Below are 15,013 nucleotides of genomic sequence, written 5' to 3'. Positions count from 1 at the left end.
TTTTCATTGAAGCCAGGGAAGCAGGTGGCTTTCAGATTGTAAATCCACCGAGCCTCTAGTTGTAGCAACATGCGGTCCACACTTCCCCCTCGAGCATCCGGGGGAATGTGTTCAAGCGCAAAAAATTCAATAAACTCCGGATTAAAGTCGTGATACGTGCCAATGTGTCGGCTAATGGCTTCTCCCTTCCCCTTTCCTCCCCCCCCTTCCCCCCCTCCCCTCTCCCCTCTCCTTTTTTCCTCCCTATAGTTCTTTCTTCTCCCTCCATCCGCCCCTCCCCTTTCCCCCCCCCCCAGTCCTTCACTTTCCATCCCACTCTACTTCCCCTCATAAACCTTATATTTAAACATATTCAATCTAAGACTTAATTTTATGACAACCCTAATATTCCTTAGTGTTTCCCTATTGGCCCTCTATGACCTTGCCATATTGACCCCCTCGGATTCGATGTATCTGGGACTAAGTCAGGGGACCGGCCAGGCAGTTTAAAAGGTGCAACCATTGCATGGGGGAAGTGTCTGACATTTATAGGCAACTGGGTTTATAATCAACATTGATACGCTGTATGTGCAGAATTTTTACAGTGATCCTTAAACTATTGTTGTAACTTTGTTTTTTTCTGTTTATTTAGTGGTCTCAATTTAATAAATCTCTTGCACATCCCCTGAGGAAGCTAAAATAGCGAAACATGTCGGGCTAATGTGCAATATTTCTTGCTGCGATTTATAACCCACCTTTATAAGACGATGACCACCAAGTGTATATAATGTTTTATTGCTGAATCTAGAAAGGTAAAAACAAAAATTGCGCTTACACTAATATATATAAGCAGCGACTAAAAAGTAGTAAACCATAAATCATATATATATCAAAAAGTTGCGCTAAAAACTAGAGGTGACAAACAAATGCCTAAAAAACTTCATAAAGATATGAAGGTGAATAGTGATCATTAGGTAGATGAGTTTCATAAGAGTGCTGAGCAATGTAAATACACACTTTAAAAATAAATGCTGTTGATTGAATGGGACACAGAAAACATTGACTATGTCCGTATGAAAAGATCAATATTGCATGACCCAATCGGTGACAAGTGAATATCTCAAATAACTGTAGGGATAATAATGTGACAAATCTGTGACTAAAAAACTGAACCGTGATGAATAAAGAAAAAAATATAAATGAATACAAAAAAAAAAAAAAATAAAAATACAATAAACCCAAAATAAGTCCGTGACTCAACAAAAACAATAATAATGGAAGTCCATCCGTGCTGGATTGATATGCAAAGAAAATAACTTGTCTCCCAGTGCTCTGTGAAATAATGTAACAAAATCTTGCTGTGGTAAAAATTAGAGTGCGTAGACAGACCTCCACCTCTTGGAAAAATTGCTGCCTCTTACCAGACAAAAATGGTCTCTTAATTACAGGAGACCCAGGGAGCGGATGGCTGCAACCCCAGCCAGGGATTTTAAAGGCAGGCACTCAGCGTCCAGATCCAGGGACTCTCTCCCACCAGCCTCCGCAAATAAGGAAATGTCACCATGCAAAAAACAAAAGTGCTCCACATAGCATAAAACCAGCGTTTTATTGAATATAAAAATTAAAGGTTGCACTTACAGAAGTATAGAAGTTAAACACGTAAGAAAAAGCCGGCCGGCTTCAAAGTAACCCGTGTCTTCCGGGTATATGGATCGCGTCCTGTTGTGACGAAACGGCGTAGGGAGGAGGAGCTACGTCCCAACGACACCGCGATCCATATACCCAGAAGACACGGGTTACTTTGAAGCCGGCCGGCTTTTTCTTACGTGTTTAACTTCTATACTTCTGTAAGTGCAACCTTTAATTTTTATATTCAATAAAACGCTGGTTTTATGCTATGTGGAGCACTTTTGTTTTTTGCATGGTGACATTTCCTTATTTGCGGAGGCTGGTGGGAGAGAGTCCCTGGATCTGGACGCTGAGTGCCTGCCTTTAAAATTCCTGGCTGGGGTTGCAGCCATCCGCTCCCTGGGTCTCCTGTAATTAAGAGACCATTTTTGTCTGGTAAGAGGCAGCAATTTTTCCAAGAGGTGGAGGTCTGTCTACGCACTCTAATTTTTACCACAGCAAGATTTTGTTACATTATTTCACAGAGCACTGGGAGACAAGTTATTTTCTTTGCATATCAATCCAGCACGGATGGACTTCCATTATTATTGTTTTTGTTGAGTCACGGACTTATTTTGGGTTTATTGTATTTTTATTTTTTTTATTCATTTATATTTTTTTCTTTATTCATCACGGTTCAGTTTTTTAGTCACAGATTTGTCACATTATTATCCCTACAGTTATTTGAGATATTCACTTGTAACCGATTGGGTCATGCAATATTGATCTTTTCATACGGACATAGTCAATGTTTTCTGTGTCCCATTCAATCAACAGCATTTATTTTTAAAGTGTGTATTTACATTGCTCAGCACTCTTATGAAACTCATCTACCTAATGATCACTATTCACCTTCATATCTTTATGAAGTTTTTTAGGCATTTGTTTGTCACCTCTAGTTTTTAGCGTGACTTTTTGATATATAAATGTTTTATTGCTAACTCAAGAGTTTGGATTTTTGGTGTTTTCTTTTAAAATGAATATGTTAATAAAAACTATATTTTTTACTTACAATAAGTCAAGTGTATAAATTTATGCTAGACACCGCAAAAATCCCCCCATCCCCTATTCTCCTGCCTTTTTTTTTTACTTAATGTTTTTTGGGATGAGGTGTCTTTAGAGTGGGTGTTTTCATCAATCGGACCAAACTAATACAAAATTCCTGGAAGATGTTTTGCCCATCCTGAATCTTAACAAAAAAATATCTGTCCACTTCCTAAGTAAATTAACCACTTCAATACAGGGCAATTTCTCCCCTTCCTGCCCAGGCCAATTTTCAGCTTTCAGCGCTGTTGCATTTAAAATGACAATTGCGCGGTCATGCAACACTGTACCCAAACTTTTTATCATTTTGTTCCCACAAATAGAGCTTTCTTTTGGTGGTATTTGATGACCACTGGGGTTTTTATTTTTCGCTAAACAAATAAAAAAATACCAAAAAGTTTAAAAAAAAAAAAAGTAATTTTTTGTTTCTGTTATAAAATTTTGTAAATAAGTAAGTTTCACTTCACTGATGGGCCCTGATGAGTCTGCATTGATGGGCACTGATGAGGTGGCATTGATGATGAGGTACTAATATGCAGCACTGATGGCCACTGATATGCAGCACTGATGGGCATTGATAGGCGGCACTGATGGGCACTGATAAGCGACACTGATAGGCACTAAAAGGCCGCGCTGATGGGCACTTATAGGTGGCACTGATGGGCACTGATAGATGGTTCTGATAGGCAGCACTGATGAGGCGACACTTGCAGGCATTACTGATGGGCACTGATTGCCACCTCTAATGGGCACCCATTGGCAACCCTGGTGGTCCTGGGTGGGCATCCCTAGTGGGCACCCTTGAGGGGGCTGCGCTAGGGATGCCGATCAGCTCTCCTCTACTCGGATCTGTCAGCGCGAGTGGAGGAAAAGCCGATACACAGCTCTTCCTGTTTACGCTGTGATCAGCTGTGATTGGACACAGCTGATCACATGGCAAAGAGCTTACATCAGAGGCTTTTTACCGAGATCGGTCATGCGGTGTGTCAGACTAACACACCCCACCAATGATCGCCGCGCTGCACAGGTGCAGGAGCATGGCTTATCCTGCTGGACATCATATGACATCCAGTCAGGATAACTTAACCACTTTGCGCACGTCATTCTGTTATATGGTGGACGGGAATTGGCTAACCACTTCTGGACCAAGCCTATTTTTGACACTTGTTGCTTACGTTGTTATTTTTAAGTTAAAATCTGTATTTTTTTGCTAGAAAATTACTTAGAACCCCCAAACAACCCCCAAACATCCTTTCCCCCCACCTACTGTCTATGCTATTTCTTTCTACTCTAAGTACTTCAGATAAAAGGACAACTGTAAGGGACGAGGCTCACAGAATAGCACTGTATTTTCTCACCACACATACAAACACGCTCTCATAGGGTAAGGGAGTGCACATTATGCCTAGTAGAACTATATATCAAGAAGATTTGACCTACTATACAATCAGGAAATCAATTGAATCTACATCATTAATCTCTCCTCTCCTGTAATATTACAAACTGTTATGAGGTGTAGCACCACATATGCCCATGTAATACGTTTTGCTTCTGTATCTTCATTATGTTGACCCCGTGGGTCTTGTCTCTTGGATTAAATTTAAAAAATAAAAAAATAAAAATAAAGTTTCACTAAACCCACACCATAAAAAACTATCAATAAATGGTGTACTACATGCTGTTCATACTAACTCGTTTTCTGTATTCTGCACAAAAACCTGGTTGATCCTGCTGCTCTCTATCTACACCTTCTGTTCATGTCCCCAATTCAGCTAGGGATTTTGCAACTGTGGCGGTAACTATACATATGCTCAGTTTTCAGTGAGTTTCTATGCTGAGCATTTATTCTCTATCACATCTGAGCAGCCCATATGACTATATAGTCACACATGTGGGGGTATACACAGTGGTAGGTGACAGCCCAATCCCTCCCTCATGCCCACTAACTAGCTAAACACAATGGGGGGGGGGATATTACATGTAGATTAATGGAGGAATCACCTCCCTCTTATTCAAAAACAGGCTGGAGGGCGTGACACAGCCTGTGACTGGCAGAAATCCGCCCACATCATGTTTTTTCCATAATATTAATAAAGATTTGATTTCAAATATATATTTGTATGCCAATTCCAAACAGTTTATTGATACATTTTTACTCTGTATTCCAAAGGCTGTTTTTTTTTTTTGTATAACACTTGACCAGCAGCAGAGGACTAGAAGTTCCTCCTCCTTATGTTTCCCTGCAGACAACCTGGGAAAGATCTGGGTCATGTGACAGCTGTATATTGATTAGGAAAAAGTTACGTAGATTTTTTATTATTAAAATAATGATAGTGTCATCATCCCCATACATAAATATAAGAAACAATGTAAATTAAACAGTGTGTGTAAATCATACCAATGTTTTAAAGTAAATAATGAAACCTATTGCTCAGAACTTCCGCAGCAATCCTACATAGATAATGCATAGACTCAGAGCTTCCGCAGAAATCCTACAATGATACTGTATACATTCAGTATTTTTTCAGGAATCCTATAGATATGCTGAATAGACTTAGGAGAGACAGAAAAGGAGTTGTCCATAAAGTGGTTAATAAAAGAAAAAAGTCCCATAGATGAATAGCTGCTTCATAAGGGTATAGGGAGATATCCACGATCCATCAGATCAGACACCAAACCAATAAATGGAGATAAAGGGGGCATGTAGACACAAACTCCCATGGAATCCAATAATATTAAAAGGTGGACCCTTACCCTCAATGGTGGACCTCCCTTCTGGCGAGGTCTTGCGAGCAAGCAGACTTAGCCCTCTGCAGGGACTGTAAGCGGATGGTCTCCGGATCCACTGATGTGCCGTGCGTCTCCGACCTGGCATAAACCAATTCGTCCACCTGAGGAGGGGTGACAAGCCCAATTGACCAATCCCGGTGGATTCCCCGCCGTGTCCAGACTCCTGGTGTTCGGCAGTGAGACGGTCAAAGGTACTTCTTCCCCACTGGGCAGTTTCAGCAGATGGCGCCCTTTCTGGAGGACTCGATCCCGCGACACTCACGGGCCACCGCTCTATCTTCAAGTTCTATGGTTCAGATAGAACTTGAAGATAGAGCGGCGGCCCGTGAGTGTCGCGGGATCGAGTTCTCCAGAAAGGGCGCCATCTGCTGAAACTGCCCAATGGGGAAGAAGTACCTTTGACCGTCTCACTGCCGAACACCAGGAGTCCGGACACGGCGGGGAATCCACTGGGATTGGCCAATTGGGCTTGTCACCCCTCCTCAGGTGGACGAATTGGTTTATGCCAGGTCGGAGACGCACGGCACATCAGTGGATCCGGAGACCATCCGCCTACAGTCCCTGCAGAGGGCTAAGTCTGCTTGCTCGCAAGACCTCGCCAGAAGGGAGGTCAATCATTTTCATCATGATTATGAGCGCACGTTTTTTTGTTTTATTTTGATTTACTTTACACAGATATTGGTGTTTTATTCGTGCAGCTACTAGCTTTGAATATAATAATTTCTTTAGTGCGGTTTTTCTCTTAGTTTATGAATAGACTTAGAACCTTAGCAAAAATCCTGCATACATACTTCATAGATTAGGACCCCTTTCAGCCATGTTATATAGAAACTGCATAGATTCAGGACCGTTACAGCAATCCTATATCAATACTGCATATATTCAGCACCTTTACAGCAGTCCCGGGTATCAACCCAGCCAGGGCCTTTATCCTGAAAGTGTGGAAATGTCCACTCACAGCAGAGTACTTGAATGTTGCAAAACAGGATTCACCAGGACCCAGTATACCTCGATCTCTCCAATGTTCATAAGCACACATCAGACACGTATACCCAGAAATAAAAAAGGGTCTCCATAGTGTAAATCAGGTAAAGCACTAATAGTTTTAATAAAGAATTGCACTTACATAAAAAGCTTCTCAACTAAGCATTGTGTCGAGGTATGCTGGGTCCTGGTGTATATCCTGTTTTGCAACATTCAAGTACTCTGCTGTGAGCTGACATTCCCACATTTCCAGGATAAAGGCCCTGGCTGGGTTGATAGCCGCAAGCTTATACTGCTTGCCTTGTGGTGTCATTTGAGATTTCTTCACTTATTTCATCTATCAAGTCATTTTTTATATTGTTCATTGGACTATGTTCAGTACCATGATTTTATATGTATTTTAAGTGTTTTCATTATTTCACTTATTCAGTATTGTTAGCGCAGCTCCTTTTTTTAATTTGATAGTTTTGAGGTGTGTATTTTACCTAGAGCTTGCAGCTTGTTTGTCACTATTGAGTAGTGCATTTTTTTTTATATTCCTGTATACATACTGCATAGATTCAGAACCATTACAGCAATCCTATATAGATACGGCAAAGATTCAGAATATTTGAAGTAGTCCTCTATAGATACAACAGGGATTTAGGAAAATTCCAGACAATTTATATAGCTACTGCATAGACTTAAATGCTTCAGCAATCTTATATAGATATTGTATAGACTCAGAAGTTTTGCAGCAATTCTAACTAGATACTGCATAGACGTTGAACTTTTGCACAGATACTGCAACTTTTGCAATTCTATAAATACGCTGCATACTCAGAACCTTTACAGTAATCCTACATAGATACTGCATAGACTTGGAACCTTTCCAGGAAATCTTATATAGCTACTGTAATGCCGCGTACACACGGGCGGACTTTTCGATGAACTAGGTCCGGTGGACTTTTCGACGGACTTAACGACGGACTTTCCGACGAACTTTCGAATGAACGGACGATCAACCAAAGTCCGACAGATTCGTACACGATGACGTACGACCGGACTAAAATAAGGAAGTTCACAGCCAGTAGCCAATAGCTGCCCTAGCGTAGTTTTTTGTCCGTCGGACTAGCATACAGACGAGCGGACTTTTCGATCAGACTCGAGTACGTCGGAAAGATTTGAAACATGTTTCATTTCTAGTTCCGTCGAACTTTTGGGGAAAAAAAGTCCGCTGGAGCCCACACACGATCGAATTATCCGACGGAGTCCGGTCCGCCGGACCAAGTCTGCCGTAAAGTCCGCTCGTGTGTATGCGCCATAGTCTGCTGTAAAGTCCGCTCGTGTGTACGCGGCACACGAGCGGACTTTACGGCAGACTTGGTCCGGCGGACCGGACTCCGTCGGATAATTCGATCGTGTGTGGGCTCCAGCTGACTTTTTTTGCCGCGTACACACAAGCGGACTTTACGGCAGACTTGGTCCGGCGGACCAGACTCCGTCGGATAATTCGATCCTGTGTGGGCTCCAGTGGACTTTTTTCCCCCAAAAGTTCGACAGACCTAGAAATGAAACATGTTTCAAATCTTTCTGACGGACTCGAGTCCGGTCGAAAAGTCCGCTCGTCTGTATGCTAGTCCGATGGACAAAAACCGACGCTAGGGCAGCTATTGGCTACTGGCTGTGAACTTCCTTATTTTAGTCCGGTCATACCTCATCACGTACGAATCCGTCGGACTTTGGTTGATCGTGTGTAGGCAAGTCCGTTCATTCAAAAGTCCGTTGAAAAGTCCACCGGACCTAGTCCATCGAAAAGTCCGCCCGTGTGTATGCGACAAAAAGATTCAGAACCTATGCATCAATCCTGCATAAAAACTACAGATTAAGAAACTTTGCCGCAATTCTGCATAGATACTGCATGGATTCAGAGCTCCTGACCTGTAACTGGATACAGCAGGATATTGTTAAACGTGGCTTTGACCATAGAATATTTTGTACTTTATCCAAATTAGTGGCATGCTGGCCCATAGCACATGTTTATACCTTGTTTGCTTGCGCGTGGAAGCTGCTGTTTCCTGAAAAACAATTAGTAAATGTTCTATGTGATGTGATGGGATCTACAACTCCACTGAAGTTTACTAACCACGCTACATGTGGAAAGATGTCTCACTAAAAGCAATGGGTCATGTGACAGCTACTCTTCTTCACTTGTGCTTCTGGAAAGCTGAGAAAACCCTCCTCTCATGAAGATGGCTAATGGATGGATGTAACAGAGGCTGACTCCCTTTTCTACATAGGCAAGGGAATTTTCTACATAGGTAAGGGAATGATCTGAACCTGGTATAAGAGATGTTTCCTTATGCCTATCTCAAACCAGCAATGACTAGAATTTCCACCTTACTCCCAAACAAATTAGAACATTATTTTATCGAAAGATTGTTGGGCTGGATAAAATACTAGTATGATAAAAGTTCAGAAGATGGAAAATGATTAATGATTACAGAATCAGAACTATGGGTTTACTTACAGGTGACTTGGCTTTTGCAGCAGCCAGTAAAGACATAGTGATTTCAGAGAGGTAGTCAAATACCAAGAAATCTAATTTTCCTCCATAAACAAGTTGTGGAACTGAAAGACAATAAAAACACATATTTTTGCTAATTTCATGGAAAAGAAACACACTTTGCTCTTTGTTCAGATTTACAGTATATGCATTGTGTTATTGCCACCATCCCTTTCAATGAACAGCAGTCAATAAAGTTCAACGTGTAAAACAGTCAGCTATGTTAGATGAAAATGAAAAAGAGAAGAAAGATGACTGCAAGATTTACAGGTCCTCTGTACACTAACTTTATCAAACAATATCAGATATTGTGTAAATGTAAAGGAGTGTTAGGGATACTCTTCTGTAATCTTTCTGGCTGTGACTTGATAAAGGAGGCCCATCTCCGAAACGCGTTGTCATAGCAACCCCAGCGCGCAGATGTCTAGCGTCTACCTCTCCCTGTATTACGGTCTGCTTTCATCACCGCACGGTGCTGGCTGGTCCGGGTGCATGCGCAGTAGAGTGGGAACACCGGAGCTGTGTCCTGCCAGTTTACCACAGTCATCGGGTCTCTTGGGTTACAGATTTCCCTTACATCTTACAGAGATGGTCCAGGAGAGGAGGATTCACTTATAAACACGGTATTTCATCACCTTTTAAAGCGGAGTTCCAGCCTTTAAACAAAAAATGTAAAAGTCTGCAGCTGCAAATAATGTAGCTGCTGACTTTTAAAATAAGGACACTTACTTGTCGAGGAATCCCGCAATGTCGTCTCCCTGAAGCTGATTCGTCCATCGGCTTGGGTGCAGGCGCAGGCATTGCAACTAAGGGAAACCCGCAGTGAAGCCTTCTGGCTTCACAGCCGGTTTCCTACTGTGCATGCGCAAGTCGTGCGGCACTTTCTGAATGGGAGGGAGGGGGGTTGGGTGGGTGCTCGATTGTTTTAGAGCTACTTTCATTTTAGCTTGGAACTCCGCTTTAAATATGAGTGCATTAGCTGCAAGTTTTATTTCTGTCTGAATAAACGGTATTACACTAGGGCGGATGTGCGCTCTCTTGTTTTGTTTTCTCTATTAGGTATATGTCCACCACCCAGTGGAATATTATGGGAGTTGCAGCACCTTAGTGATTGGAGAATATAATATACAGGACTCTTTAGCCCAGCTATATTATTATTATATTAATATTGTTAACTGTTTTTTTTCTTACTTTCCTAACAAAGGAGTTCTCAAGTTTTAGAGAATTAGCTGTCTGTATGACAACTAGTCTACACTAAACAGGATTTAGTTGATTTTCAATATTTCTTTTTGCAGTGTGGCCAATTTTCCTAGTGATTACATGGCTGTTATTAACACAGACTGGTGCTCAGAACTTTAGAACCACCTTTCTCCAGTGACATCAATAGACTATAAATGCCACATAGGGAAGGCATGTCCCAAAATTAGTGACCTATACAGACGTACAGCAGGCTCTAAAAAAGTAATTAAGTACTATGGCTCTTTGTGTGTTTAAAATGAAATGTACATGTTACTTAAAACTGCAAACTTGCAAAAAAAAAAAAACCTCAAGTAAGGCTTCAGCTTAAACATTTTATTCTAGCTTTTGGCACAGAGGTTACAGCTGCTTTGACAACAACTGTTAACAGAGGTAACCCCCTTTTTTGGGGATACCTTCTCTTACTTCCCATGTATTCGAGGCTCTAAATGGTGAGAAGTCTTTGTTGTGGTGATACATAAATAAAACCTGACAGAGGGTCTATCCCTTCCCTACTCTATCAATTGACCCTCCCTTTCAGATTGTAAGCTCTAATGAGCAGGGCCCTCTGATTCCTCTTGTACCAAATTGTAATGTAACTGTAATGTCTGCCTTCATTTTGTTAAGCACTGCGCAAACTGTTGGTGCTATATAAATCCTGTATAATAATAATAATATAATAATAATATTCAAAATAAAATGTAAAATAAACATACAGAGTTTGGTTGAATTACAGAAATCATCTGTCACTCCTCTGGGTACAACATACATCAACCAGGATCAAGTCTGACACAGCTGAGTGAACCATTACCTGAAGCTGCAGTATCCCCCCAGAATCCAGAAGCACATGCAATCCTCACTGAGGCCCGTTTCGGAGAAGGCGGGCAGTCTTGTAGCACAGAACTTGATGAAATTTGCCTCATACAAGTGAAACATAATGTACTTTTAAGTAGCCTGGCTTCAGGTCGCTGGGTTTGTATACATCTTCTTCCTAGAAGAAAAACTGTCCACCCCATGTCTGAGGCTTGGCACTTAAAAAGTCAGTTGCAGTGACGTATCCGTTTTCTCTCAGGTATCTTGGGTTGCTGCTATGATCCCTGAAAAACAGAAAATGGGTTGTTAAAGTGGAACTTAAATCTCCTTACAAATAAAGTAATGCTGCATATAATCCCTTCTGCATTCGAACTGCTCATTAATCAAATCACAAATCCATTTACAAATGGGAATTTTCCTGTTATGCCTTCTCACCTCCATCTATGTGAAATCCTTCACTTCCAAATTTGTGCACCTGTGCTCTAGCTGGGGCTGCATGTTTGAAATCAGACATGTGACTCTGTGGCTTAAAACTACAATTCCTACTGACCTTTGCGCAATTTCACATTTGCTCATGCCAGAATTGCGGGCAATTTCTTTGGAAGGGCAAGCCTACTGCCCCCCCTCTCAATCTTCACACTGTGAAGGATACACTAGACCAGTGGTTCTCAACCTTCCCAGTGCTGTGACCCCTTGATAACATTTCCAAAGTTGTGGGGACCCCTAACAGAAATTTTTTTTTCGTAGCGTGGGTTTTCAGCACCCAAGCCAAGACAAGTAAATTGCACCCCTAACCCATGGACATTTAGCACTCCCTGTGTCCCTTCCACTCGTAAAGTATAAAAAAAAACCCTTATGGTAAATTTTAGGATGTACCACTTTGCCTTTTATCTCTCTCTAGTTTCCTGGATTTTTTTCCCCCATCCCTCTCTCTAGCTGTCTTTCTTGTTCTTTCTCTTATTCCTTCTCTCCCTTTTTTCTTTGTTCCTCCCCCCTTTTCCTCTCCCTTCCATGTATTCTCTATTTTTATTCCTTCTCTTACTCCTTGGTGGGGGGAATGGGATGAGTGGCAGTGCTGGCGGGGAGTTGGGATCAGTGGCATTGCTGGGGGGAGTTCTGATCAGCCAACTTAGGTGCTCTTGATCAAGGTCATCTGCTGATCCGAGAAATGTAGTGCGGACATTTAATGGAAACTATAATCACAGGTAGTGTTACTCACTGTGTCTCTGACTTTGTGGTGTCTCGCAGCAGTGACACCTATGCCGAAATCAGGGGATAGGGCCTCCTCCAGCCCCTCCCACTTCACATTCCTCAACAGTCAGCTGACCTCTAATCTCTGCCCCCCAGCCATGCCGTGAACTGAATGGGCGGCTGCGAAAAGACTGGGAGAGCGGTGCGGGCTTCAGGAACAGCCCAGGATTTGGTGACCCCTGTCAGATCGTTATTCCACCCCTGAGGGGGTGCAGACCCCAGGTTGAGAACCACTGCACTAGACAAATGGTTCTCACCCTTATTGAGAGCAAGGCCTGGTAAATCCTTCCAAATGCTTCCATACCCCAGCAATAAAATACAAAAAGTTTATACTCACACAATTAATGTATAGGAATGCAAAAAATATACTGAAATGCATATTTCTGGAGGGGGCTGGTGGCAACTGTGGGGTAATCTTTTTCTGGAGGGGGCTGGGGTCTTACTAAGTGGTTGGAGGCTTTGCAGGGGCACTGTGGGAGGCTAAAGTGCACTTTAGGGAATAGGGGGCACTGTGGGAGGTTGGAATGCACTCTGTGACACTGTAAGATTTGGGTGCATTACGGGGGTTTGGAAGCTCTGCAGCAGGCTAGGGGGCTTGGCAGCACTTTAGAAGGCTGGATGGCACTGTGCGGGATAAGAGCTCTAAAGGGGCCTGGTGGCACTGGGGGGAGGGGGGGGGGAGGTTCACTGTGGGCAATTATGGGAGGTTAGGGGCACTATAGTAGGTTGGTGGGTAGGTTACGTGATCTGCAGCTGGCTTGAGGCCCAAGAGGGGAGAGGCCACGAACCACTGCACTAGACATCCCACAATAAGCACAATATGTAGAGCGGGGTATGATGCTGACATACACTGAGACACACTCAAATGTAATCTGTAGTGGGGCTGAGCATCCAATAGTGACAACCAGGCTACAGTTAAAGGGTTTGTGTCACTGGAGCTCAGCCTGTACAGAGAAATGCTTTACGCCTGAATCTGAAGGTAGGAGAGATCTTCCACTAATGTAAAAGTAAAGGACAGCACACAGGGCAAGGTAAGCAACACATAGTAAAATAAAAAAATTTAAAAAAAGGAAAACATTTTTTTGTTCCACATACTTGATGTGGATGGTTGAATCACTCCCACTGAGTCATTGTAATCTGACAGCAGGGAGACTTCCCTGCAGTCAGAATACACTGATCAAGGTGGCAGCACTGATCCTTATGGAAAATCACAACAAGCTGGTTGGTAGATCGACTTTTGTACAACCAGCCTGCCCATACAGTGAGGACGGAAAGTATTCAGACCCCCTTACATTTTTCACTCTTTGTTATATTGCAGCCATTTGCTAAAATCATTTAAGTTCATTTTTTTCCTCATTAATGTACACACAGCACCCCATATTGACAGAAAAAACACAGAATTGTTGACATTTTTGCAGATTTATTAAAAAAGAAAAACTGAAATATCACATGGTGCTAAGTATTCAGACCCTTTGCTGTGACACTCATATATTTAACTCAGGTGCTGTCCATTTCTTCTGATCATCCTTGAGATGGTTCTACATCTTCATTTGAGTCCAACTGTGTTTGATTATACTGATTGGACTTGATTAGGAAAGCCACACACCTGTCTATATAAGACCTTAAAACTCACAGTGCATGTCAGAGCAAATGAGAATCATGAGGTCAAAGGAACTGCCTGAAGAGCTCAGAGACAGAATTGTGGCAAGGTACAGATCTGGCCAAGGTTACAAAAAATTTCTGCTGCACGGAGTGCGCATGCGCAAGAGTTCCGAGATGGCCGCCTGAGCCTGGAGCTCCGCACCTCACCATCTCAGACGCGCCCAGCGAGCCTTTCCGACCCGCTTGACAGCCCTAAAAACGGCTCAAAAGAACCCCCAAGCACCGGAGAACAACCCCATATGCTGGGATCCGGGGTCAGGAGAATTTGCTGCCTCCGCCCGTGCTGGGTGTATCAAGATTGCCGCAGCGCCCGCTGCTGCTGCACAACACCATGCTTCATCTAAAGAAGCATCCTGGAACACAGGCAAGTGCTGTCTCCAGCCCTTCTCCACATCACCCCCGGCCCACACAATGCAGGAGGGCAGGTTGAGACCCCCTCGCCGGCCTCCACAGAGTTCCTTCTCAGCCGCACGTTTGGAGAGCAGGCCTTCTCCCCGGCAGGCCCGATGGCTTCCATTTATGCTCCACCATACAGTGCAGAAGAATGCTGAAACCCCTGCTATCTGCAATGGCTCAGAAGGAAATCAAGTACAAATAGGCCTTTCCATTTGCGGTCAAATTTACTCACAAGGGACAGAACCACTCCTTCTCCAACTTTATAACGGGAGAGAAGCTACTGCTCAACCTGAAGATAATCTCGCAAGAAATGGATACGGAAGCATCCCCCCCCTCCTCTGGCTCCAACAAACGTCCCCCTCCGGCTGGCTCCCCAAACCCTCTGTGGTCCAAGAATAAGTCCAGAAGATCCTCCCACCATGGCCCACCATGACCACACGACCTCTTCACTTTATGTATCTCCGGATGTCAACTTCTATCGCTATTGACTGATTTCCTGATAGAAGATCTGACTCTATCCCACTTCTTGGGAGTACTTTTTCACCCGCTGATGTGCCTCCTCTGGCAGTGGACAATAGAAAATTTTCAAATTTTCCTAGCTTGAAAATTTTTCTTCCATTTTTCTGTTTGGATGATTATTCTAAT

General features: G+C 42.9%; 1 protein-coding gene across 3 annotated transcripts in view; it reads right to left on the bottom strand.

Moving 5' to 3' along the window:
• LOC141112568 (uncharacterized) overlaps positions 1-15,013 on the bottom strand; it is a 171,169-nt gene that overhangs the window by 136,367 nt on the left and 19,789 nt on the right. For all 3 annotated transcript variants that reach the window (XM_073605505.1, XM_073605523.1, XM_073605514.1), the window contains 2 exons: positions 11,058-11,343; positions 8,975-9,075 (listed from right to left, as the gene is read on the bottom strand). In XM_073605505.1, coding sequence (XP_073461606.1) covers positions 8,975-9,075; positions 11,058-11,262 — 306 coding nt within the window. In that variant the 5' untranslated portion in view covers positions 11,263-11,343. The remainder of the gene's footprint in view (positions 1-8,974; positions 9,076-11,057; positions 11,344-15,013) is intronic.

This window comes from Aquarana catesbeiana, linkage group LG01 (assembly GCF_042186555.1).
Source record: "Aquarana catesbeiana isolate 2022-GZ linkage group LG01, ASM4218655v1, whole genome shotgun sequence".
Lineage (NCBI taxonomy): Eukaryota > Metazoa > Chordata > Amphibia > Anura > Ranidae > Aquarana > Aquarana catesbeiana.
Note: the sequence above shows the minus strand (reverse complement) of the source record. Positions and strands in the feature narration are given on the sequence as shown.